A 26912-nucleotide genomic window follows, 5' to 3' on the forward strand; every position below is an offset into this window, starting at 1 on the left:
GCTGGTCCGTTTGATTTGGCCAGGAGCAGAGACAGAGCAATAAATCTCAGGTGGTGTGAGAAGAGTGAATTTCATAGCCCAGTCAGCCCCCTAGAGCTGAATTGGGCACCATTTTGCGTAAGGAGGAAAGGGCAAGGGAAAGGACTGAGCATGCTCTAAGAGGGAGTGAGCTCATTTCTGACTCAGTGAACTGCAATGACGTGGCATTCTACAGGTTCCATCCAGGGCAGGTCTGGGTAACCCTCGGATCTGTCAGCCAGCAGATCAAGAACTGTTGTGGTAGCACGTCGGGCGCCATTTTGTGCACTGTGGCAATAGCTTTGGGACTGCAAGTGAAAACAGTGAACTGCGCTTGGGCTGAGCTCGTGAGAACTCACTGAGGTCCCGCAGGAAAATAATACCGACTGTGGCATCGTACCGGTCAAAATAGGTCAGTGTGGCATCCAGACCTAACGTCCAACAAGTTCCGACAAGATCAGCACCACCAACAACCTAACTAGATAGTACACCTGGTGTCTCAAATCCTGGAACCCACTCCAACCGGAAGAGGGAGAAAGGTTGCAGAGACACTGGTGCAGCCTCAGCACAGTATCACAGGAGGTGGAGAGCGGTGAGCCAAGAGCTGGGGCTGTGGAGATCACGGTGGATATCTGACATAAGAATCCAGGCCTGGAACTCGCTGGAGGTTGTGGCACAAGTGGCTGCAAAGCAAAAAAGTGGTGTACCAACTGTAATAAGTAAAATCGCATTGTAGACCTGTGGGTGACACAGCTTAGGACCTGCCCCAAGAAGAAGACTCTGCTAACTAGAAGTACAATGATCAAGAGCAAAAGAAGAGACAAAGGCACAATGAATCTTACTGAAAACTCCCCTGCAAAGGAGCAAAATCCTTTGGCCAACCTCAGAGTTCACTAAGGAAGACATCGAGAAAATGGGGGACACAGAATCCATAAGACTCATTTTAAAGATTCTGGTCAAAAATGAGAAGCTCATGCAAGAGTTCAAAGAATTTAAGGAAGCAGTAAAGCAAATCAAGGCTGGGATATCAGAAATTAAGAACACAGTAGAGCAAATTACAAGTACAGTGGAGAGTCTCCAAAATAGAATGAAGCAAGCAGAAGAAAAAAATCTCAGAATTGGAACATATCTCCTGTCACCAGGGGGAAACAAACAAAAAGCTGGAAGCAGAGCTGGATCAGGCCAAAAAAAGTATTCAAGAATTGAAAGACACTATTAAGAGGCCAAATATAAGAGTTATGGGAGTCCCGGAAGGTGCAGAAAGAGAAGCTGAGTTGCAAATGTATTTAATGAAATAATCAAGGAAAATTTCCCTAATCTGGAGAAAGAATTGGGAAACAAGATCCAGGAGGGACACAGAACTCCCAACAGGCTTGATCAAATGCAATCTTCACCAAGACACCTGATAATCAAGCTCTCTTCAATTGAACATAAGGAAAAGATCCTTAAATGTGCATGTGAAAAAAATCAATTGACATATAAAGGAATGCCAATTAAGCTCACAGGAGATCTCTCACAGGAAACTCTACAGGCAAGAAGAGAATGGAGTGACATATTCCAGATTCTAAAAGAAAAAAATTGTTGGCCTAGGATAACATATCCAGCAAAGCTTTCTTTCATCTTTGAAAATGAAATAAAATTATTCCAGAGTAAAGAAAAGTTAAAAGAAATTGCCTCTTCCAAACCTGCCCTACAAATGATACTTCAAGATGTTCTCTTGACAGAGAAGAGGAATAGCACCTACCAAAACCAAAGGCAAACGGGAAGAACATCCCAGTAAAATGACAACAGAAGACTAAATCAATGAACAATCCATTCCTAAAATGACAGGACCAAATTAACTCTGAATGTAAATGGCATAAGCTCAATCAAACATCATAGATTAGTAGACTGGATTAAAAAACAAAACCCATCTGTTTATTGTCGGGAGGAGACACACTCCAACAAAGATCAGCGGAAACTATATCACATGGGTTTTGTTGTTTTCTATTGGTTTCATCTCTTCAAAACACTTTCTTCTGATTAAATCATTCAATGACTCGTAGACCATGCAGTGGCATCACTTTCTTCAAGAAGGTTCTTGATTTTCACTTCTTCAGCTACACATTATACATTTAATAGCATGCTGTTTAACTTCTTGGTAGTGTTAATTTCTTTTTTCTCTCAGATGCTGAGTTTGTTTTGTGGCTCTTCATTTAAGGGAATGCATAGTAGTTGTGCAATGGAGATGGTCATATCTAGTAACATGTCATTTAACTTCATGGCATTGTAAATTTCTATTTTTCTTTCTATTGTTGATTTTGTATCATGACTTTGCATTTAAGGAAATGTACAGTAGTCATGTAATGGAGACTAACATCCAGATGTGAGGATGCAGTGTGGTATGCATTTCTGCTTCCAGACAAAGATGGACTTACAGTGAAACAGTTTATATTATATTTTGACAATAGGACTCAGGACTCTCTGCCATTGTCCATGCCCGAAAAGATGGACATATGACTGAGTATGAAGAACTATATATTAGTGATGATATAAAGGAACTAGGTGGGTGGGGGAGGGAATTGGGGAGGGGATAAGGGAATATGGAACTGTATCATAAAATGACAGCAATAATAATAAAATGTGAAAAAAGGGATTACTTTTCTTTTCAAGAAAGATTTATCTTTATTTGAAACGCAGAGTTACAGAGCGAGAAGAAACAAATATCTTCCATGTACTGGTTCATTCCCCAAAATGGCCACAAAGACCAGAGCTGGGAAAGAGCCAGGAGCTTCTCCAGGTCTCCCAGGTGGGTCTCCCATGTTCTGCTGCTTTCCCAAGTGCAGGGAGTTGGTTCCAAAGTGGAGCAGCCAGGACACACACTGGCACCCATCTGGCATGAGAACACTGCAGGTGTAGGCTCAACCTTCTGTGCCACACCAGCCCCAGGCATCACAGTTGAAACGTAAAATTCAAAGAGAATCCTCTTGACTTAGATTTTGACGTCGATTTGCTTTCTTTCGATCCCAAAGTCATAATCTGAAAGAATTGATGAGCTAGACATCACTAATTTTTTTAAATGTATGCCTGTCCCCAGCTGGCTGCTGGTGGGTCTCAGAACGGGGTGTCTCATGCCTGTATCCTAGACAACAGCCACCATGTGCACGTGGTAAGCTGTCCCTGGGCCTGCCTGGGCTCTGAGGGCTGCTCCCTTTGGGGAGAATACACCAAGGGGGAGGTCTCCAGGGCTGGGCAGGTCCAGGGCCCACCTGCGGCTCACATTGGGCAGTGAATGGGATTGGGGAGGGGCGCGACCTTGGGCCTGGGAGTTTAAACTTCCAGCAGCCTTCCGGCTGCTGGTGGGTCTCAGGATGGGGTGTCTCATGCCTGGGTCCCAGAAGACAGCCACCATGTGCACGTGATAAGCTGTCCCCAGGCAGCCAGTATGCCATTTGGTGCCAGGCTCTGCCTGTTGGCCGCCCAGCCGGGGAGCTCTGGGTTTTGGTTCTTTGAGCCGCTGCTTAGTTAGCTCCAGGTTGAACCCATTGTGCTTCTAGGACATGAAGCATTCGTAAAGATTCCCATTGGCAGTAACTCTTCCTTTGTAAAACTTGCAATCACTGAACAATTCTGACCACCAAATACCAGTCCATGCAGAAGCTATGGCTTAGGGCTTGTCCTGCACAATTATATCATGTTACCTGACATGATGATGGATCAGGAGAAGGGTTACAGTAAGCAAGCCATTACATTAACTAGCACTCAAGAACCATAACCGGGAGTAGATTCTGTGAGGGATGTGTGGGCCACATCCTGTGAAAATTCTAGCCCCACTGCTTAGCTCAAGAGTTGGGGTGGTGATAGACTAGATGTGACCATGGAGCCTGCCATCAATCACAGGTAAAGGAACCCCCAATAGTCTGGACTGGTCAGGGCAGCAGCACCCAAATGTGCATTCTGAATAGGGTGTGGGGTGGGCCGGCTGCAACGCACACCAGCTCATACAAGGCCAAACGGAAGGCCAGACTGCGCCGGGCACTGGCCTAAACCCAATGGCATGTATGAGAACTGGGTCTGGGAGTGGATTAAGTGGAGCAACTTGGGAAACTCCCTTGGCAAATTGTAACTCCCACTGGTGAACATGTGGTCCAGGCCTGGGGATTGGACAAGCTGGGAAAATTAGCTCCAATGGCTGGGTAATGTGTCAACTAGTAATGGAACAGACTGGACCGAACAGGACTGAGCAAACCTTAGCCCACAAGCAAAACTAGAGACCAGGACGGAGCACAGGTCATGCTGAGCTAGGCTCTTGTACGTACTGGTGTGCATGAGCCAGGAATGCTAAGCCACAGTGTTGAAGGCAAAGGTCAGGACAGGTAAGGGTCTGTGCCAAGCTGAGTCAGAGCAACCACTGGCATGCGCATGATCTATGGCTGCGAATAGGCCTGGTTGGGGAGCTAGGGGACAACCCCAGCTGGGTTGAGGTCCCACCAAGGGGCGTGTGACCTAGAATGGGAGCTACGTTCTGATCTGGAAACGGTTATAGTCTCCCTTGGCACAAGTGTGGACTGGGATTGGATGCACCGAACTGGGCCGGACCCCAACACCCCCTGGTGTCATGGAAGACTGGGATAGATGTGGGACAAACTAGGCAAGGTCTCTACCCCCTACTGAGCCATATGTGAGCCATATGTGGGTATGGACAAACCATGGTTGGGCTGAAACATCCAACAGCAAGAACCAGTTTGGGTTGAAGGCCAGTCAGGAAAAGCCACTGTTCCTGCTAGGACAGGAGGTAGACTGAGTAGGGTTGGCTCATGGACCCACTGGTAAGCGTGAAATCTAGCATTGGGAGAAGTTCTGATGGAGGAGCCTGGGCAACTGCTCTGGCAGGACACAGACCCGGCAGGTCAGCGCAAGAAACATGATAGGATACAGCCCAGAACAGGCCATGGAAAGTTTCCCACTGGCATACAATTGGCATGGGTCGGGGGAAGACCAGGCTGAATCTGTTCACGTCATCTACTGGCATTCCAAGCATCAGAACAGTGTGTGTCAAGCCAGGTTCGGTCGCAACAAAGACTAGTGCACAATACGGAATGCCAAGGTGAGGTTGCCTGTACCGGAAGGGACTGCAGCGCCCAACCAGCAAGCATGAGAACAAGGAAGGGAGGCGAACGAGCCGGCAAGGGGAATAAGGGAGGCTTCCTTTGCTGGACAGCTACTCCCACTGGAGAGTGTGGGCTGGGATGGGGGCAGACCAGACTAAGCAGGGCTACAACACCTGTGTGCCTCATGTGGACTAGATCAGGGAAAAGCCAGGCTGGGCCGATTATTCCTACTGGTGCAAACAAAATTAGAGTGGGAGTTGGTTGTTTGGGCTTAGCTGCAGCATCAGCTGGCAGAAGCTGGTACTGGGGGCTAGGTCTGTCAAGTTAAACCACAGAACTACCTGGAGAGAGCACAATCCGGGAGTGGGAGAGGCCTGGGAGGGAAATAGTGGGCTCATCCCTCTTGGGTAACCAATTCCATGGGAGGGCACGAAAACCAGGACAGGGGCTGGGGTGGAATGGGGTGTGGGACAGACTGGATTACTGCTACACATACTGGCAAACCAGGGTAGGGGCGGGCCTGGTGGGGGTTATTGCGGGTCGCTCCAACTAGGCTGCAGCTCCCACTGGTTTATGTGAGGGCCAAGTATGTGCTGGGCAGAACCAGGCTGGACTGCAACACCCATTGGTCCCAGTGGAAGTCGGGAGTGAAAACACAACCAACCCAGGAATTGCAACCACCAGCTGATCTGGACTGTGCCGGGCCCTATACTTGCTAGCACATACAAGAATCTGGTTTGAGTACAACTCAGATAAAGTTTGTTTGGAGATCTCCCCAATCAAAATGTTGGACTCTGAACCCTAACGAAGAAAAGAGAGAATATAGAACAGGTCAGCCAACCATCTCAGCTATGATGGACTATGTCAATCAGTGGATTCTTCAAGGACCTCATAGTGCTTGGAGTGGCAAGATTGGCAGCGATTCATAACTGTTGAAATATCAAATCCACTTGAGCAAGAACCTCAGGGCATACCCTACATGTGGGACTTGGGGAGGGTAGGAAATTGGGTGTACCTTCTCCCTTAATACCCCCTTTAAACATGAAGGAAACAATATGCACCTGCTGGGACCTTCTGGTTCAGGAGACTCCACACCTGCTTCCACTGCATCTTAGGTCATGGAGGCAGCACCCCGTGGGCACATCACGAGACACACTCTTGGAGGATCAGCGTCAGGTCTGTTTATTGCACACATGCACACAGCTAGACCCTCGTAGAGGCCGGGTGAGCTGCAGAACTAGTTGCGCACTAGGAAAAATAGCTGAGGGAGAGCCTAGCCTCAGCCCATATCTGATCAGAACTATTCAGTCTGTGTCAGGAGGTGGGACTGAGAGGTGTGATGGGGTGTGCCCCTGGCTGTCACCTGCTACCACGTGGCATTATAAGGATTGGAGACACTAGCATATCTTACATATTAATGAGTGATCCTTGTTTTCAAGACGTGTAAGTTACAAAAGTAACAGTTGTTCTAGGAATTCCAGGTTAGGTGCTTGGATCCCTGGCTCCAGCTTCCTGCTAATGCAGACCCAGGGGAGGCAGTAGCAGTGGCTCAGATAACAGGGTTCCTGCCCTCCACGTGAGAGTACTGGATTGGTTTCTGGCTCCTGGATTTAACAAGGTACAGACCAGGTCACTGGGGGCATTGGGAGTGAACCAATGGATAGGAAGTCTCTTTCTGCTTATCTCTCAAAAAAATTCCAGTTGTATATAATTCCATAATGCAGAAGATAAGTGTCCCTGTGATTCTCCTCTCAGGATAACAACGGTTGAGTATTTCAGATACTTGTATGGTTTCCGTGGCAGACCTAGCTGGACTCCTCCCTCATACATTACCACCAGCGTCAGCTTTCTGCTGCTGTCCTGACTGTAACAATGTGTGGGGACTTCCCACTGGTGGAAATATGAATCCACATAACTAAGAAACACCATTCTGTGTTGTCAGAGTCATGATATGCAGGCTAAGCCCCTGCCTGTGATGCAGGTGTCCGTCCAGTAGAGGGGCTGGTTTGAGTGCTGGCTGCTCCACCTACGATCCAGCTCCCTGCTAATGTGTCCAGGAAAGCACTGAAGGATGGCCCAAGTGCTTGGGCATCTGCACTCACGTGGGAGACCTGGATAAAGCTCCTGGTTCTTGCCTGGCCCCATCCAGGCTATTCCAGCCATTTGGGGAATGAACCAGCAGATGGAAGATTCTCTTTGTTTCTCCTCCTTTTTCAATAACTGTGCTTTTAAAATAAATTTTTAAAAAGTCTTTTTACAAATCCACCATTCTGCAGATGTAACAGGTTTTTCATAGCTGATGGGATTTGTGTTCCTCTCTTAATTTTGTACCATGATTAATGTTACACTGAAGATCCTTGAACTCCTGGATATTTCAAATCAGGTTGGAAAAGCGGTTTATGCAACACATGGTAGAATCCGCAGCTGAAATTGTGAATGAAGCCCTCAGAGGGTCAGACTGGGATCTCGGGAAAGACAGAGAAGTGCTACTGTCTGTGCTGGAAGCTCACCCTAACGACCCTCCCTCGTGAGCGATTGAGACTCATTCCTGGAGAACCCAGGCAGGCAAGTGAGGAAAGACAGGGCACATGAGGTCAAACAGGCAACGGACAGCTGCAGAGACCAGCTCGGTTGAGCAAGCATCCTGATGCCACCACCAGCACACACTCTTGGGCAATACTCGTGTCCTGTAGGGATCAGCGGCTTCTCCATTCCTGTGATTCTCTTCTACTCCAATGCCACGTTTACTTTTCCAACTGTGGTGTTCTAGTTCTGACACCTTCGGTTTGTAGTCATCCCAACAGCCATATTTTAACAAAACACACACATGGACACATCAGTTTGTGTTCTAATTTTTCATTTTGGAAAAACCTGTTCTTAGCCATTTAAGATAAGCTGTGGAATCCTATGCTCAGCAGTCGCAATGATGATGTCCTGCCAGGATGTGGAAGTTACTTGGAGCTGGTTAACTTGGGGACTCTGAGGCCTTCAGACAAATGTGGCAGAAACTCACCTGCCCTTCCCCCTCTCTTGAGACATCTGCCTGGAGGACAGAGCAGCAGTCCTTCCTGAAAGAGAGGAAGCATCAGTGAAGGGGATGAGTCTAGAGCGTCCTTTGTGGACATGCAAGTTCCCACCTTCCCGCTTACATGCCTGGACTTCACACCGGACCTCAAACTCAGAGTGTCTACCTGCAAAGTAAGCTCCGGTCCCCAGCCAGCTCGTTCCGACTCTCCCTAGTGGGGAAATCAGACTCTTGGGTCACTCAGACCTGAGACCCATGTCCTTTTGCCCCAGTCCCTCATCCATCCCTGCACTCTCCCTTCTCATGTCTTCCTCTCTGGATGAAGATCCTTCCAAGTGCATCCTAGTGGTAACTGCTTATCCCTGGAAAGTTTGTGTGTTAAGGTAGCTAGGGCTGGTCCCCTGTGTGCACCTGACCATGGGCAAGCACAGTATCTGTGCAAATGCAAAGGAGAGCCTGGCCCCCAACAGTGGCCACAGGTGTTTTTAGAGGGGTCCCGGCAGGTGGGTGCTGAGCAGGCGATGATCCGATGATCCAGTAGAGGAGGGGAAGTTGTCACAGGTACCTATATCTCCCGCTCATTTCTTTCCCACCCTCCCCACCCAACACTGGCAGACCACGTCCCTCCTTCCTCGAACCCCTCGGCCTGCACATTGGAAGCTCTCACATTATTCTCTCTGCCCTTGAAATTTCCCAACACCATCACCCGTCTGCCTCTGTTGCCTGTCACGCTTCTCTGGCTGCACTAAGCTCCACCTCCATCATGCCGGTGAAGCTTAGTGGGAGTTCCTTGGTCTTTCTGCTCCTTGAAATCCTTCTCATTCCTGGAAGGCTTCCAACCGCCTCCTGTGAACTTTTGCCCCCATTCACCTCCAGCAGCTCTCTGAGGGACTTTTCTCCACAGCGGATGTCCCGTTTCCAGTTCTTGCCTCCTCGTTTCCCTTCTGCTGCAAATTCACTTGGGGTGAACCAGGCACCTTTTCCATTCTGAATACACTTCTCCAAGGAGCCTGCAAGGGAAGGATGACCCATTTCAGGATCCAGCCCTATCCTCTCCTGCATCCCAAGTCTTTGAACTCCTGCTCAGGGCATCCACCAAGAAAGGCTGGCCCTGTGAGGTGGGGGCCTCGAGCAAGAGGTCCAGGTTCCTTCTCTCCTAACCTAAAGGAAGCCTAGGAATCTGCTTGGGTGGTGAGGGAGTCGACAGAACTTCCATGTTATGTGACACCCACACGCCCCAAAGCGCTCAGCGCTGCTGGGTGCATTTGGATTTCCTTGTGGGAGTGGGGCAGTCTGCTGGCCAGACACAACATGGGAAAAGGGCTTTAAATCTCTTCCCCAAACACTTGCTTCCCTGCAGCCATTTCTGGAACAACGACATGTAAGGGCCCTCTCCTCCCTCTGACTCCCCCATGGTAGGATGCGAAAGAGCAGGAGACCATAGGCCTCACCTTGTCTCATTTTCTTTTTGTATAAAATCCCCTTAGCCTTTCCACAGGTCACAGGAAGCTTTGGACAGCGAAAGTCCACGGTGTCATCCTCATGGTTTTCTGAAAGTAGAAGTTGACCTTACTCAGTTCTAGCTTCCTCTTGCATTGTCCCCTCCAGGAAACCCAATCAATGGGGATCAGTGGTAATCAATGGTATTGGGAAAGATAGCTTAATTTGCAGGAGGCATTCCACTTTGAGCAGTGGATGAGCTATCTGCCCAGCGTGGTGTGCCGTGCTCCCTACTGATTACAGATGTCTCAAATGGCAGAGCAAAAGGTGGCTTTGTGGGTTACCATGCAGAGTTTCCCCTTTCCTGGGGTAGGTAGGTCACCAAAGCAGGTGGTGTTTTTTGACCTGAAAGCTTTCAAAGCCAAGTCTATTCCTAAGCCCAATTTCCTGGACTGTTCTTGACAGTCCTGCATTTGGCTTATTCATCGTAGCAAATTGCACCCAAGAGAGGGGACCCTGTGGGGAAAGTGCTGGTCGGGGGCGGGGGTGGGCTCTGACATCAGCCAGCCCATGCTCCTAGGTGAGCGTCAATAGGGACTGGTGTGGACCACCACAGTGAGTGAACAGTGACAGCCTGCTGTGAAAAGCCAGCAGTTACAGATGAATGAGTTCATGGAAATGAGAAGCACAGGCAGGGAAGGAAATTAACAGAAAAGCCTGACCGAGTCCAGGAAGTACAAAACGGAAAAGCACCTAATTAACAAGGCCGGCAGAACAACTCCAAGAATTCTTAGAAAACATAAGGGGAAAGAGCCAGGTGAAAATTAGCTGTGGAAAAGGCCTGGAAAAGATCTGGGGGCTGGGAAGCGACACTAGAGGGGATGTGGAGGGGCTAGGGAAGCTCGGGGGCCTGGAGGAAAAGCAGCCACGAGAACATACTACCAGTGGCAACGTGGACCATCCTGTGTTGACAGCTGGGGGAGGTGGGCCGGGCAGGGCTCAGATTCACAGAGAAGGAGTGGTGGTCAGCTCACTGTATGGGGAGGAGTTGGCACTACAAGTGAGACAGGCCAGACTGCAACGGTCACATCAGAGACACCTCAGCAGGCTCCTCAACATGTGATCGGCAGCAGCACAGAAGCCCTGTGTTAGAGCAGGAGGCACGGCCAAGGCCAAGTGCTCACGGGGGGAGGCATGTGCCCAGTGTCCGCCTGCATCCCGGATCCCCCAGGGTTTTATAACCCACGTGTCTGGGCTCATTTGCCTTTTGGTGCAAAGGACAAAGGGCTCAGATCACCTGGGCTGATTGTAGCTAATGCAAGTGCTTCAACTTTTAATTGAATCTGTAAAATGGGTTGCTAGTACCAGTTACGATGAGGATCTGATGGGCTAATTGTAAAGCAATGTACATATTTGGATTTTTATCAGGGTTTCTGCAAAACGTTGTGCAGATTGTGCAGGGAGCAGTGTTGAAGAGGAAGATGCTGGGATTTCACCTCAGAAACACACTCAACATGTGTGCTTAGCACAATCATCTTCCAGCAGGGAGTAGCAAAGGCCTTGTCTTAAAGAGTCAGCTCTGCGAGAGGAAGGCAGGGGTGGGGAAAGTGGCACTCGGTGTCCAGCTGACCTAGAGTGGGCGTGCCAAGCTGGTGCAGCCTGTGGGGTGTCAGTGCTGGCGAGGTCCTGGCTGTAGACCAGGGGGCCAGGTATGTTATGCTCTTCCCTGCTGTCCACTCCTTCCACTGCACACTTACAAGGCCAGTGCTGCCCGATGCATCAGCAGCAGAACCAGGGCACTGCCCACCTCTGCTGAGGAGTCCAGCAGCTGCCAACACTGTGAGCCAGGCATCCCAGGGCATCCATGAACCCACCGTCCTTGCATTTCTGCCAACAACAGGCTGGAGGCAGCACAGGCTGGGATCTCTCTTTGAGAAGCATCTGTAGGACTTACAGTGGGAGCAAGTGACAGAGGGGACAGTCAGCAGCAATGATGCTGAGGAGGGAAGGTGTGGAACACGATGGGGGCAGTGGGAGTAGGGACACCAAGAGGCCACGTGTGGTGCACAGAGGGGAAGCACAGACGCCAGCCTTAGAGAGCTCCTCTCTGCTCTGAACTGACATGGAGGCGGAACCCAGGGCAGTGAGGACAGGGGTGGGAAGACAGTAGGGGACCAATTCCAGGGAGGACCCTGGGTGCACCCACCTCTCTGGAGAATATTTTTCTGGATCCTTTTTGAACGTGCACGAGTGTTCGCTTTCTGTTTCTTTTCTAAAGAAATGAAAACATACCATAAACAAAGATGTATACACCTCATATGATAACAATTTTAATTTTTTGCTGTATTTCTATAAGTTAGGGGGAGAAAGAATATATATATATATATACATACAGTACAGAAAGAGAGACATGACAGAACACGAATTTTCACAGTAAATGTGTACTTACGTATTTAATATAAACACTCGAAGTGAACAAAAGGGACATGTAGTTTCTGAATATCACACAGAAGGGCTTTAACGGCAGCAGAACGGGGCATGGAGCAGCAGTTCTCAGGGCAGGCGAGTTGGCCTCCTACATCAGCATGTGGCAGGGATGGGAAATCCTGCTGCCACGACCACCGGCACCTCACGGTGAAGGACAGGGGCTTGCTAAGCAGCCCCTACTGCACAGGGCAGTGAACACGTGAGCAATTATCCTTCTGTAAGGCCAACTGTTACATGAACCGCACACTCATACCTGCACACTACAGATACACTCATTTTTCCAAATTAAATTGTCCCCGCAAGCAGAAGCTTCTCACAATAAGTGAAAGGGGTTAATTTTTAACATGAACAGTCATATAAAAATGGGCAAACATAAGCAGGTAGTCTATGAAAGAAGAAGATTCTGATGACAGACTTATAAAACAGGTAAATTAGTAAAGACAGGTTAGACGTGGGGTACAAGTTCCCAGTGATTCAAGACCAGTATTGGCAACTCCAGCCCGACAGCCTGGCACCTCTTCATGTGAATAAAGACTTAGTGCAGCACGACCCTGCCCACACCCTTGTGGGTGTGTCCCTGGCTGCCAGCATGCTACAGAGACAGAGCTGAGCAGTTGATGCACAGACTGTGGGGCTGTAAGCCTGCACTATTTATCATCTGAAACTTGGGGTTGTGGGGGAACTTGCCATGCAGCAACTTTTCCCTTCTCCCTCATGCTATTTCTTCATCACAAGGTAGATAAGGCTCAGCCCCACATGACTGACATGCTTGGCTCTAGTGGCTGACAAGCCTCGGTTTAGCACATTGCTGCTTTGGGGCCAGAGAGAAAAGGAACAGGAGCTCTTCAACCTTTGCCCAGAAACTGACCCTGTGTTATAGTCCACCTTTCTCTGGCTGACTTAAGTCACATGGCATCTCTGAGTGCACAGCGTGGGTGTCTGAAACCTTCTCAAGGGACTGGGGACGGGATACTGATGAGCAGTGAGACGTATGCACAGCCTACTGCCGTGTGTGTGCCCACGGCACACAGAAAGTCGGAGGAAAACCGTGGAGAGGCCAGGAGTAAAACCTCATTATTTCTAGTGTTGGTGAAAATAAGGGCTTTTGTTTGCTCATTGGGAGTGCAAACTGTATACAAGATGGGTAAATGAGGAACACTCTACAGAGTCCTTGACCAAGACACTTCACTTCTAGAAATGAACACTGAACAAACAATCCTGAAAATACATCCACCCTGAGGACTGGAGCCACTTGCGATCCTGGCATGAAAGAGTTGATCACACTCAGTGAAGTAGTGGTGCCTCCATTACTGCAAATGGAAATAGCAGACACTGGGGAGCAGTCCAGTGAACACACATCCAAGACCAGCTGCTCCCTGAGGATGTCCTGCCAACAAGCTCTCTAAGCCCGACTGAGCCTTGTCCTGGCTTCACGTGCCTCTTGGCTGTATGTCTTCCAACAGCTTTACACTTCCACCTGCTCAGGAGAGACCACGCACACAGAGACAGAGTCCATCAAATGGCGGAGTCCATCGCAGCTTACCCTCCAGTCTGGACACCCGGGTACAGTTCATTTTTGCCTTCTTGTTCCTTGTCATCACCCCTGAGTTTTGGATTGGATCCCCTTGCCTTCTAGCCACCTGCTCCAGCTTCTTTTGCATTCCATGCCCAGATGAGACAGCGCCTGGGCCAACAGTGATTTGTGATTATTCTACATTTGGGCCTCCAGCAAACCTCTCCGCACCCCGCACCCAATTCGTGACTCCCTCCTTCTCAGTCCAGCCACTCTCCCACCCCTTGGAGATCCATGGACCTTTCCACACCCCGCACCCAATTCGTGACTCCCTCCTTCTCAGTCCAGCCCGACTCTCCCACCCCTTGGAGATCTATGGACTTTGCTTTAGCCTGGTCATTTCTCTATAATTACTTCTTTGTTTTCTGCAGTGTCTTCCTTTCTCCCCTAGACTCACTGTACTTCTTCCAGTTTAGCTTTTCCCCCTTTATGTCCTTCACCACCAACATTCCATAAAAGAAGGACTGGCATCTACCTGGCTCACTCCTGAGTCCCCATGGCTTGGGCTATAGACCTGACACTTTATGGATGCGCTACAAAACAGCCCATTTTTGAAAATACAAAATGTGTATATTTTTCATTACTATAAAGTAGCAGGGTTCACGGCTATGAAATCAACAGGATTCAGGGAAGGGCAGAGGCTGGCCCAGAGCCGAGGAGTCACTGCTCATCCTGGCCATCTGGGAGGCCTCCAACACTGAAGCACAGAATCTCCTGAGTGGTAGGGGATCCCTACATTCCCAGAACCACCTGTCCATACCAAGAAGCGCTTAGAGGCCTGCATGTCAACTTTCCTGGAAGTCATCAGTAGAGGAAAAGCAAATGGCAGAGAGTAGGTTTCCTCCAGCCTAAGGAGGCAATGGGTAGGAAATCAGAAGGTAGAAAAGGAGGGCAGGGGAGGACGAGCAAGCAGAGTCCAGGTCACAGCCCGAGACTAGTGGTGCTGGAGCACCCTGAGCCTTTGGAGGTGTCCTCAAAGCAGTCGAGCACCTATCTCGACCATGGTTCGGCAGCTGCAAGGAAAGTTCTTCCAAGAGTCCCTATCCTCCACACGGGCAAGGCATCCCACATCTCCCTGACAAGAACCCCCGAGGCCCTCAGCAAACAGCCAGGAATGGGGGAAAAAGAGGATGAGGAAACAGAGTGAAGAGGGACAGAATCTGGGGAAGGAGATGGAGACAGGAGGGCGGCGAAGCAGGCAGTTTCTTCAGCATGTTTCCTACGCTGCCAACAGCACAACCTCCATGCACTGAGACGCAGACAGGGCAGGGGAGGGGTTCTGAGAACTAAGTGACTCCAAACGTAATTCCGGCTTGGGATTGGGCGCCTCAGTCCTGCTGCAGCTCCCTGCTCTCCCTGGCTGGGACCCTGCAGTAAACACAGTCTTCACCTCGATGCTCCCTGCTGCCTCCTGCCCCCACCTCCACCACCAGTCCTTCCTGGGGGCAAGAGACCAGAAGGCCGGGTTTGCGTCACTGTGGTGCCAGGTTCTGTCTTGGTGGGAGGTGTCTGCTGATGGCGTGGCTTGGGCAGAGATGGGCCAGTAAAACTGGGTGACCACACTGGTCGCTCAAGTGACAATCAGAACACTTACAGGAGAGTAGTGACACTTCACTTTTCTTGCTTACCTCCTGGGGTTTTTGTTTCCTCTTGTCTTGAATTTGAGCAGCTAGCTCTCTTTCTTTTTTCCTCTAAAAAACGGGGAAAAAATGTTTCTGTCTGCAAATATTGATTATTAAAGGCTATACTGTGAATTTTTTTTCTTAACGTTCAAAAAATGTATTAGACTGTCCACTGGCTGGTTCACTCCCCCACATACCTGCAATGGTCAGGGTTGCACCAGGCTGAAGCTGGAAACTCAGAACCCAACTCAGGTCTCCCCATGGGTGCTAAGCTGGGGTTGGTGCTGCACCCAAGCCCTGCCATGTGGGTGCTGCTGTCTTCTTTTTTCTTTTTTGAAAGCTTTATTTATTTATTTATTTATTTATTTTTATTGGAAATGAGGATTTACAGAGAGGAGAGACAGAAAGATCCTCCATCTGCTGGTTCACTTCCCAAGTGGCTGCAACGACTAGAGCTGAGCTGATCTGAAGCCACGAGACTCTTCTGGGTCTCCCATGCAGGTGCAGGGTCCCAGGGCCTTGGGCTGTCCTCCACTGCTTTCCCAGGACACAAGCAGGGAGCCAGAAGAGAAGCAGAGTAGCTGGAACATGACCCAATGGCTACATGGGATCTTGGTGGGTACAAGGCAAAGACATTAGCCACTAGGTTACCACACTGTGCCCGATGCTGCTATCTTCACCACCAGGCTAAAGGCCCACTCCCTCAATGCTTTTTAAACCAAAATTGTCTGTTTTCTCATCACTTTGTGGAGGCCTATGTGATACCAGTGCTTCTCTTTTACCTGGAAATGAGTAAAGATGTAAGAGAGCTATACTAGAAACTCACACTTAGAATATACCAATTTCAAATTAATAACCATTTTTTAAGACTAGAAGAAGAAAGCAGAAAACGATCATCAGAAGCCACGGACATGGAAAGGTTTTCCAAGCTGAAATTCAAGCCTAGGAATCAAAGACTATGAAAATGAAGTGAGAAAAACTGCACAATATGTAACATAACAAGTCATCATCCTTCACAGAGGAAGCAAAAAGCAAGTACTCTGTGTGGAGCAGAGACCAGCATTGTAGCGGGTTAAGCCACTTGGCCCACCACTTCGCACTTCTCTCTTGCATTTCATGGCTGCCCATGGACCAAGAAGTGATCTGTGGACAGTTCTAACTGGGGTCCCCAGGAAACCCCTTCTTCCCCTGCCCGATGACCTTTCTTCCTGAACCCAGATCCCTCCCTTCAGGGGCTCTTTACCCCCTGCTTGCTTTTCTCTCACTATTTCTCCATGAGTATCTCTTTTTGGTTGTATATAGGTTTTCTCCCCTGAGATCATCATCTGCTTTCTCTCTCTGTCCAGGCACCATGAGTGGAAATCCACCATATACAGTTAGGGAAATTTTAGAGAAGCCTTGTCAAGTTACCTGCAAACTTGATCTATAATTAACCCTCTTCTAGAAACCACCCCTCCCATCCCCAATCAGATCCGAATCCAGCCTGTTTATAACACTGCCTGAGTGTCCGTCCTCAAGGCCACGCTGACTCCACTATGTCCACCTCCACTCCTTCTTAACCCAGCAGCCACTCTGATCTTGTCAACTTTAAAACCAGACCACGTCACTTCACGGATTCCACCTGTCCAGTGGCTTCTCACTGCATTTGAAATGAATTCTAATGCCCACATCTTGGCCGGCCGACCCTGTGTGAGCTCTCTCCAGCTCCCAGCTCCTCCCCTTGCCTCATCTTACCTCTTGGGAGTCTTTTTTTCTGACGTCGCTTTTTTGGAGTTGACCAGATACTCCTTTTCTTCTTAGTTCCTAAAAAGAAGGGACAGAAGACATCTTTTACATTCACAGGTGTAGATCTTCCGACCTTCAATGTCAATGATGTTCAGCTTCTAAGAAGGAGCAAACTTCAAAGACAGGGGTCAAAAAAGGGGAATTATTGAACATTAGAAATGGAGCTGGGTCTCCATTACAGAACCTATAAGCTGGCCCTTTGGAGTGATCAGAATGTGTGGCAGAAGAAGCCACCAGACACGGGTGGAAGAAGGATTTGAGATGCCAGAGTGTTGGGTGGGTTGTCTGTTGCCTTTAGCTACTGTCAAAGAACCTAGGATGATGGCAGGACCTACAGTGGGAGAAACACAGCATTTGATGACAGTGGGAGAAACACAGCATTTGTCTTTCGGGGGATGGTGGGGAAGCCGGCAGGTGACAATGATGGAACGAAGGGACTTTCAGCTGGGTGCTGGAGTCTCCAAAGAGGGGACACAGGACCAGGGTCCCAGATTGGAGCATCAGGCAGCAAAAAGCAAACTGCAGCCTGCCTCCCACCAAGCAGCCTCAGCAACAGCAGGGAAGGCCCAGCCATGTCTTAGAGGAAATGCTGTCTGCTCAGGGGAAACACCCATCCATTGCAGAGGTTGGTGCAGCTAACTGTCTAGGAAGCTGGGGAACTGGGAGACCAGTGGTGCCAAGGGATGGACATTCAGAATTCCCTCTGGTTTCCCTGTGAGTCTCTTCACTGCAAGAAGGTACCATGAGTGGGAACAATGGAGAAGCTGTGCTGGCCATCCCGAAGCAAGACATGGCAAGCTATGATAAGGGAGAGAGAGCAGCTGTGGGTCCCCTGACACCTGCAGGAGGAAGACAACTCTCACCTTTCCTGGGAGATGGGCATGGGACCTCCTGGGAATCTTCTGGGTCATCTGGCTCTGGAGAATCCTCTCTTTTCACTGACAAGAGAAATGCACTTTAGGCTCAGAACATCCGGGGGTCGGGGAGGAGGCAGGATGATAAGAAGGTGAACCTGCTGGCACCACACCCCCAGGGGTCCCTGATTCTGCCTTCATTTTGCCAGCCTGTGATGGTGGTTCCTTGGGTGACTTGTCCCAGTGACCCAAGATATAGTGAAGGATATAGTGACCCAATATAGTGAAGCCTTAGTCTGACCCATTTAGGGGAATTGCTTCAGTGGAAGCGGGAAGACAAGCCCACGGGTTCTTGGTGGCTGTGCTCCAGGGATGCAGCTAAAGGCAGTGGGGAGCAAGATGTCAAATTCTGATGGCCAGGTAGAGGGCACCACCTTGGCCTTGTGGGAAATATGGTATTGCTGCGATGTCTACACATGCTGTATCTGTGACTGTCTCACCTTGAGAAACAGTAAAGGAGACTAAGTGCCTTGTATACCATTAAACACAGAGGACGGCTGAAAAACCAGGAGCCTTTTTCTTTTTCAACAGCAAATGTACTTGGACACAAGGTCCTACTAGTTTCTGGTTGCAAAAGACAGGACTGGAAAGTTCCTCTTACGCAAGGTTGCCATCTTCCTCTTGTTTCCCAATACCACGGACCTGTCTCAAATGCTGGCCTACTTAGGAGCAGGTGAGAGAGGGGACAGGTCACCATTAGATCCCTGAAATGAGGACATCCACTATTATACGACCCAAGTGACCTGGAAGTGACTAAGGTTCAAAGTCAGGGTGGGTACCAGCAAGGAGGAACAGCACTGCCTCGTCACTGTTGGGCCACTCAGGACTTGCTGGCTTTGCTTCTTCACAGTCATCTAATTCCTTGCAATATAAATCTGTTTTCTTTTTGTTTCAAAGGCAGAGAGAAGTAAGTCTTCCATCCTGAAACAGCCAGAGACAAGCCAGGCCCCAACCAGGAGAGAACTCAGTTGTCAAATCATTGCAGTTTCCAGGCCAGCACACAGGGACCAGGGTAAGGAGGAGAGAGAACATCCAATTCCAACTGGTCCCCACGATGGGGCGGCCAGCTGCCAAGGCCTGGCCCATGGTGGGAAGGAATGGGCAAGTCAACAGTCATTTATGTTCCATGAGTCATTACTGTAATAATGCTACTTAGTATCTGACAACTGTGAGGATGGAATCTTCTCCAATGGAATCCAGAGCTCCTGGCATCAGCCCTGTCCATCGTCGGCTGTTGCAGCTTTTGGGGGAATAAACCAGCAGATAGAATCTCTCTCTCTCTCTCTCTCTCTCTCTCTTTCTTGCATGCTCTCTCTCTGTGTCTTCCACTCTCTGTAACTCTGCATTTCAAATAAATAGATCTTTATTCACAGTGTTCCATTTGGGAACACTGTCCAACAATATCGCACTGCCAGAGTTAATGTGAGCAGATGCTATCATAGTGATGATTTGGGGCAATAAGTGGCATAATTTGGAAGCTCAATCAAGTTTGAATGCTCTTTCAACATTTAGTAATCTCTCTCCTTTTTAAAAAACAATTCTTCTAATGTTAGTCTTGCAAATTAAACCCTACTAAGACAAATCAGGTTGAAACTCAAAGCTCCCCCTAGTTATCCTGGGTCAAGGAACCAAATAAGGCCACCAGCTCGGGAGGTGCACCACTTACCTGACCGTCCAGAACAGTGTGTGCAAGGCTGACTTGCCCTGCAGTGGGGGCTGCTCAATCAGCACCTCTGATTCTTTTTCTTACTGGTTTTTTTTTTTTTTTGCCATGCCCAGGTGGGTCTCCTGGGGTTTCTGCCACAGCTTCCTGCTTGGCAGGTGCATGCCATCCTACACAGCCACCTGGAGCTAAGCTAAGCCGGTCCCAACCCACATTACCTTGGGCAGTGTCCAAAGGAGGGCTGGGCAGCCTTTGGGGGTCTTCCTGCTCATCTCTTTCAGATATTAAGTTGGCGTTGGTCACTGCATGGAGGAAGGAGACCCTTACAGGTTACAGGGACTGGGTGGGAGAGGAGAGTGTGGCAAGAACACTGGGGCAGACAGAGTGCCAAGGGCTAAGATAGGTGGCTGGTGTCCTCACAGTGGGAAGTGGGTGCTCCAAGCTCCGGACCTCCTGGGACACTGCCCATGCTCACCATCCTTTCTGGAAGGGGCGGTGCGTGGACAGGCAGGACCATGGCAAGGACCACTCCAATGAAACACAGCCCAGGGTCCCCAGGGTGGGCACACATAAGGGTTGGACAGGGTTTGTTTCTCACCTGGCTTTTTCCTTCCTTCCAAGATGTGCACAGGCTGAAGCACAGAAGTGTCCGAAGAGCTGGGCGAGGACACTCCAAGGTCACCAACTCTGCTGGCACTGGGCAGCTGGCCCTGAGGAGGCGGCTGTGGCAGGGGCAGCAGCAGGGTCTGGGGGCAACTCCCTTCAGTGGGGCCAGGTGGGGCTTCCAGCGGGATTGCTGGGCGTGGGTGCCACTCTCCATAGGAAGTACAGACTGGGATGGGGAAAGAGCATGTGGGTCACGTGGGGGAGGGGATTTTGCTGACGGGAGGATAGGGGTGTGCAGTTGTTCACTAGCTTCCTGGGTACAGAGAACAGACTCAAGGTCCTCGGCCCACCCGTGCCCTTTTCTACTGTACTGGATAGGGCCACCCAGTGCTGCAAAGCCCTGATCTAACATGGGTGTGGTTTCATACCCAAAGCTCACTTTGCCTTTCTACACAAGCATTTAAGCTTTTTCATTTCAGTTTCATAGAATTAAATCAATCACGTACATGCAATAATTTTAATAGAAGTCTCTGCTTTTAGAAATAAATACACAGGGCATGCCTCCCTGAGTAAGTACAATACAATAAAAATTCCCTTGCAGGGGAATGAGTCCATTCATATTCTCATGTCTGCAGATTCAGCTCCTGGGCCTCCTGCCGTTCCCTCTCATTGGCTTACACTGCCCCTTCTCTTACTTTACTTCTCCAGGACCCTGAACTTCCTCCCTACTGTTGCCCTGCACGGTTGGTCTTCCCTTGTGATTCTTCCCCATCATTTTTCACAGAAGTAAAATTGTTTCATGCAGTGAACAGGAAAAGGAAAGGAAAGGTGGATTTGGGGAAAGAGCCTGGAACAAAATAAATGAGGTTGAGCCCCATGGGGTCGGGGCTGTTCAGCCATGGGGTTCCTTTGGCTTCAACATGCTTAGCAAAGCTTTGCCTGTCCCGGCTTCTCCTGGCACTGCCCTGATGCTGCCGAGAGAATGGGCTCACCTGCAGGTATACCTGCACCTGTCTGGAGCTCAACCTTCCCCTTGGCTGCCCCCTTCTCTGACACTGTGACTGTTACCTGGTTACTAGTCTCTTGGGCATCAGCTTTTACTGTGTTCAAACCATGTTCCTCGTATCACCAAAATGCCCAAGTGTTCCCCGTTTCACCATGTTGAACCTTTCTCACCACAAGATCTTGTTTTGCACAAAACTGTTTTTCACTGTTGAAGACTGATGGTTCATGTCACCACTGACAAGAGCAAACTTGGAGAATCCAGATGTTGGGGAGTTAGCTTCTTTACACACCCCCAGTCTCCCATCGGGCTGAACTGACACCCTGACGGCTGGACACGGCTCAGCTCCTCACCTCTCCTGAAGCTCGTGAGAACTGCTGCCAGCCTGGGGTATTCACACAGGTTGATGTGGCTGAACAAGGTGCCCAGCAATGCTGGGGTGAATGTCTGCTCCAGCCTGGTAAGAACGTCATACACCACTCTGCTTACAGGGACCAAACGACGACACTCCTCCACCGAGTCCTTTCAGAATGGAGCAAAGAATGACAGCCCATGCTTATCCAAGCAGACGGAGAGCAAATCCACTCACACACGTGGGGCTCTGTCCATTGTAAGAAAGCTAGTTTACCCTTTCAAAAATTTTAACAGAAAACACATTGCCAAGTCCCCTAAGGTGAAGTTTTGTGAAATTTGATATCATATACACTTGAGGGAAGAGAATCTCTTAAAAACAATCTTATTTGTTTGAATGGCAAAATGATAGAGACAGAGGGACAAGACACAGAAAGAATCTTCTGTTTGCTGGTTCACTCCCCAAATGGCTACAACAGCTGGGGCTAAGGCCAGGCCAAACCAAGAGCCAGGACTGCGTCTAGCTCTCCCACATGGGTCAGGGAACTTGAACTTGAGTCATCCTGTCTTGCCTTCCCAGACACACTAGCAGGGAGCTGGACTGGGAGCAGGGCAGCTGGGACTTGAATAAGTGCTCTGAAATGGGATGCTAGTGTCACAGGTGGAAGCTTAACTTGCTGTTCTACCATGCTGGCTCATGGAAGACAGCATTTTTAAGGAAGTAAAGTAGCATCATGGGATGCTGTCATGTAGTTAATTTTTGAAGGCTTTGGGCTAGAAACTTTTCCTTTCTTGTACTTGAGGTGGTCTAAGTAGCTTCCAGACTCCCTCTTGGTGAGATGAAGTTGAGAGAAACAGAACAGAAGAGAACTGATAGCAAACATGCACTGAACCCCTTCTAGGCTCAGGGAGCCTTGGGTATGGAGTTGTGTGTGAGAGCAGCAAGACACGGCCCGTGTTGGAGGTGGGCAGTGTCAGGTAGAGAAGATGAGCCCTGAGCAATTAAACACACGTGAAATGAATTCCCAAGGACGGCTATGCATCATGCTATGAAGGAAAAGTGCACATAGCTATGGGAGAGATTAATGACCAAAGACTTTACAGACGAGGGCTAAAGAGACCTGTGCGGGGCAGTGATGACGGAAGGAAGGAGCTGCAGCAAAGAAGGCCACCCAGGGCAACCGTTCAACACCTGCTAGCACCTATGAGCAATCGCACTCCTCCCGAAGACAGGCCCATTCAGAATCTTGAATGTGAACTTAACAATGTTGAGATGTGACCATGAAGGATCAGAGTGGGTCCTGAATCCGAGAGTCATCGAAAGAGAAGGAAAGCAGGGCAGACATGGATGACAAAAGGACACGGAGCTGGATGTGTGTGGCCATAGGCAAGGCGCACCAAGCAGCCACCAGACACCACGAGGGAGGCAGGGAGTGGAGTCTCATCGGAGCCTCCAGACAGAATCAACCCCATCAAGTCTGGACTTGGGATTTCCGGCCTCCACACCCATGAGAAGGAGTGAATTTCTGCTGTTCTGAACCAGCTGATTGGAGGTCATCCACTAGGGCTGACGCTGTGGCACCCTGGAAGCTAATGCCCTCTGAGTGACGCACAGACCCCATCTACGTGAGCATGAGCAGGCCCAGACTGGACCTGCCAGACCCCAGAAGCCGCAAGGGCTGGGGGTTTGAATCTCTGTGATTGGACAGCCCTGTTGGGGTCTGGGCTGCCAGGAGAAGGGGTGTACCCGACTCACCGCAAGCACTCTGTCGGTGATGAAGGAGTTGTCCCGGAGGCCCTCGAAGAACGGAAACGGCTTGTGGATGGCATAGGCGATCTCCATCTTCTGACACATGAAGTGCTGAAAAAGAGCCTCTTCCAAGGCCGCTGGCACAATGAACATCCTGCCGGGGGCTGCCTGTCAGGCACGGAGAAGCCCAGAGTCAGAGGGGTGTGCCCAGCCGCTCTCGGCATGGCCCAGCCCCTGAAGACGGGCAGGTGATGCCCAAGTCATTCCTCACTGCAATGTCTGCCTGAAACGTGCACGGGCAAAGGAAACAAGGACAATTTCCAGGAACGATGCATGCCAAGAGCAGCTGACATCATGATGCTAAAATTCCAGATGCTGAGGCACATGTGCTTTACAAAGCTATTTATTAAGTGCCTCCTGTTTACCAGACTTTGTTCTAAGGGTTTTTTATGCAGTAATGTATTGGATCTTTTTAAAAAATATTTTATTTATTTGAAAGGAAGAGTTTTATATAGAGAGAGGAAGAGACATACAGAGAGACATCTTGTATCCACTGGCTCACTCCCCATATGATCACAACGTCCAGGACTGGGCCAGGCTGAAGTCAGGAGCTCCTTCCTGGTCTCCCACGTCGGTGCAAGCGTCACGTACTTGGGTCATCCAGGAGAAATAGCAGGGAGCAAGATTGGGAATGGAGCATCCAAGATTTGAACCAGTGCCCAGATGGGATGCCAGCAACTACATACAGGTAGAAGCTTAACCTGCTATGTCACAGTGCCCACCCCACTAACCTGATCTTTACTAAATGTTTGTAGGATGGTTACTATGACTAGACCCATTTATATTGTTGAGGACACTGAGCCATAAAGAGGTTTTTTCTGGTTTGCCTCTAAAATGATTTATTTATGGGGTTAGAACGGTGGCACAGCAAGCTAATTCTATTTGGTGTGGGTATTCCATATGTGTACCAGTTCAGTCCAAACTGCCCCATTACTTTCATTTTTCAATAATAAATTCATTTTATTTTTGATGATGTTTACATATTTGAGAGGGATGCATGCCCATACGGATCACCGATTAGGGTGCAGAGGGTTGAGGCATGGGGAAAGTGGATGAGACAACTGCTTCTAATCTTTTTTTTTTCTGTATCTGTGGAAAGTGGAGAAGGAAGAGGTGAGGGCCACTCCCCACAGCCCAACTGCATCAGTACTCAGGGATCGCTACCCAATGTCATCCCAGGGTCCCCAATGTGGAGCATGTTCTGAGGATACTGCTTAAGTGGTTTTAACAGTTCTGAGATGCTGTTGATTGAGTTGCTCCAGGGATAAGGAATTCCTTCCAAGGTCCATTGGCTGACATAGTCCACTCAGAGTCTCCATTCACCCAGACACTCGCTATCAAAAGCTTGTCTGGGAGAGCTGTTTAATTTGTTCTGCCATCCACGGTACTAGACATCCTCTAGGCCTAAATGAACTGGTTGCCATGTCCCCCGTGAGCAGGTGGGCATGCCGTTCACCACACAGGCCTCAGCAACCATGGAGACCCAGCTCTGACATACGCACCCCAGGGTCAGACCACACATCTGTGATTTTCACTGTGGCTGGAGTTTTGAGTCCATTGATCCAGCTGGGGGCTCCCCAAAGAAACTTCATCTGAGGTGACTTTGGACCTGACTCCTGTGTGGGTTTGGTTCAGTCTGTCACCCACATCAGCCTACACACACACTGATGGTTTCCGTCATATGGTCGGTTCTGTCTCCAGCCCTATCTCATATGCAAACTAAGGGATGCTGTAGCCAAGGCCAACCTTCATGCACACAGCTGCTCTGCTTCTGATCCAGCCATAGGCTAACGGCCTGGGAAAGCAATGGAGAATGACCCAAGGACTTGCACCCCTGCACCTATGTGGGAGATATGGAGGAGTTTCCTGGCTCCTACCTTTGACTCCAATCGGCTCTATCTAGCTGTTGCAGCCATTTGGGGAGTGAACCAGTGGATGTAAAATCTCTCTCTGTCTCTCTCCCTCACTCTCTGTAATTCTGAATTTTAGGTAAAATAAATAATCTTTATTTTAAAAGTTATTTATTTATTTGAAAGGCATAGAGATGGTGAAATCTCCCAGTTACTGGTTCACAAAAGTGGCTGCAACCATCACAGCTGGGACAGGTGAATGCTGGGAGCAGGAACTCAACCCAGGTCTCCCAAGAGGGTGGCAGGGATCCAGCCACTTACCATGTATGCTTTTCAGGGTATACATTCACAGGAAACTGGAACTGGAAATGGAGTTTTGACGTCAACGTGGGTGTCCTGGTAGGGCCTGCATGTGTCCCAAGTAGCACTTTTACCAAGATGCCCAACACCTGCACCTGTGGACAGGGAGGATGACTCCTGCTCCAGCTTGTGTGGCTTATAGAGAACAGAAGGGAAAGAAGCATGCTGCCCACACTTTACACAAGGGAAGGAGACAGGGGAAGGAGAGATAGCACAGACCTGGGCAGGAGTGCAGGTCAGTATGATCGCTGGCTAAGAAGAGGCGACGGCCCTGCAGCTCCACACAAACAATGCATTACCAACAGTGCGCAGAGCAAGACATCTCATGGTTTCTCCTTCTTACTCTGCTATGAGCCACAGAAAGGTGAAGTCACCAGCTCCAGGCTTTCTTGGTGGCCTAGTAGAACTTATTGACCTTATGGTCCTACTTTTTATCACACAGGACACTGCTGTTCAGAGCGGGGGCTCCTTTCATGATAGATGGGATCTGACACATGAATATGCAAAAGGTAAACATCCAAGCAAAGCGGGGAAACACAAAGACACAAACAGGCTATTAATAAAGAGCTAAGTCCAGCACTCAACAGCTGCATGAGAAACACACTGACCACCAGCAGTCAGAAAAGCTCAAAGGAAGACAGTTTGAGAACACATGCACTTGTCAAGTTGGCCAAGCTAGGAAACCCTAGTCCTCATCACTAAATTTAGAAGCTAATTTAATGATCACCCCCAAACGAAGCCCTTTGAACTCCTGTTTCTAGAAACTGAACTCGAAGCAAGAACCATGAACGTGCCTACAGAAAACACAGGGGAACCTTGTGGCAGGCTTCCAACAGTTACTCAACCAATCACTGGAAAGGACTGGGAATGCAGGAGCAGCCTGAGGGCGGGGTCAGCGTTTCAGGGAAGATCCAGGGCACAGGACACACTGCTGCAAACGCCAATTTAGGAGAAAGGCAAGTATGTCAGCTTTGCCTTCCTGTGCCCCCTTTCCCTTTTATGTGCTCCCCAAAGTCCCACCTATCCTTTCCCACCCTTGGGAAAACCTCAGAATCCAAACACTTGCATTTCAAGCCCCCAGTGGCTGCTTCCAGAAAGTTAGTCCAACAGCCCTAGCCACCAGTCACGAAAAGTTAGGGGCCCGAAAACTCACCTGTTGCTGCTGTTGCAACTGCTCCTATGCCCTTCTTGACCCCAGGGAACTGAGGCCCGCAAGTCCTGTGGATGGCTGACCCAGGCAGCCAGGGCCTGCTTCTGAGAAAACGAAAGTGCTCTTAGGAAGTTGTGGGCGGGACCAGTGCTTGGTGCCCAGGCC

At 49.4% G+C, this 26912-nt stretch overlaps 1 protein-coding gene across 2 annotated transcripts; it reads right to left on the reverse strand.

Annotated features, from left to right (window-relative positions):
• Positions 1 to 7948: 7948 nt before the first annotated feature.
• Positions 7949 to 26846, reverse strand: LOC121158201 (sp110 nuclear body protein-like). 2 transcript variants are annotated; one of them, XM_040982862.1, is made up of 14 exons: positions 26751 to 26846; positions 25559 to 25692; positions 23334 to 23495; positions 21580 to 21748; positions 20216 to 20449; positions 19836 to 19919; positions 17904 to 17978; positions 16990 to 17058; positions 15262 to 15324; positions 13604 to 13744; positions 11780 to 11845; positions 9585 to 9683; positions 9004 to 9143; positions 7949 to 8176 (listed from the first exon to the last, which is right to left on the reverse strand). In XM_040982862.1, the coding sequence occupies exons 2-14, from the start codon at positions 25559 to 25561 to the stop codon at positions 8060 to 8062; spliced, it is 1422 nt and encodes a 473-aa protein (XP_040838796.1). In that variant the 5' UTR covers positions 25562 to 25692; positions 26751 to 26846; the 3' UTR covers positions 7949 to 8059. The 2 variants fall into 2 exon arrangements, with proteins under 2 accessions (XP_040838796.1, XP_040838797.1); XM_040982863.1 differs by lacking the exon at positions 15262 to 15324.
• Positions 26847 to 26912: the final 66 nt, after the last annotated feature.

Source organism: Ochotona curzoniae, unplaced genomic scaffold (assembly GCF_017591425.1).
Source record: "Ochotona curzoniae isolate NIBS_2020 unplaced genomic scaffold, NIBS_Ocur_1.0 contig_3643, whole genome shotgun sequence".
Lineage (NCBI taxonomy): Eukaryota > Metazoa > Chordata > Mammalia > Lagomorpha > Ochotonidae > Ochotona > Ochotona curzoniae.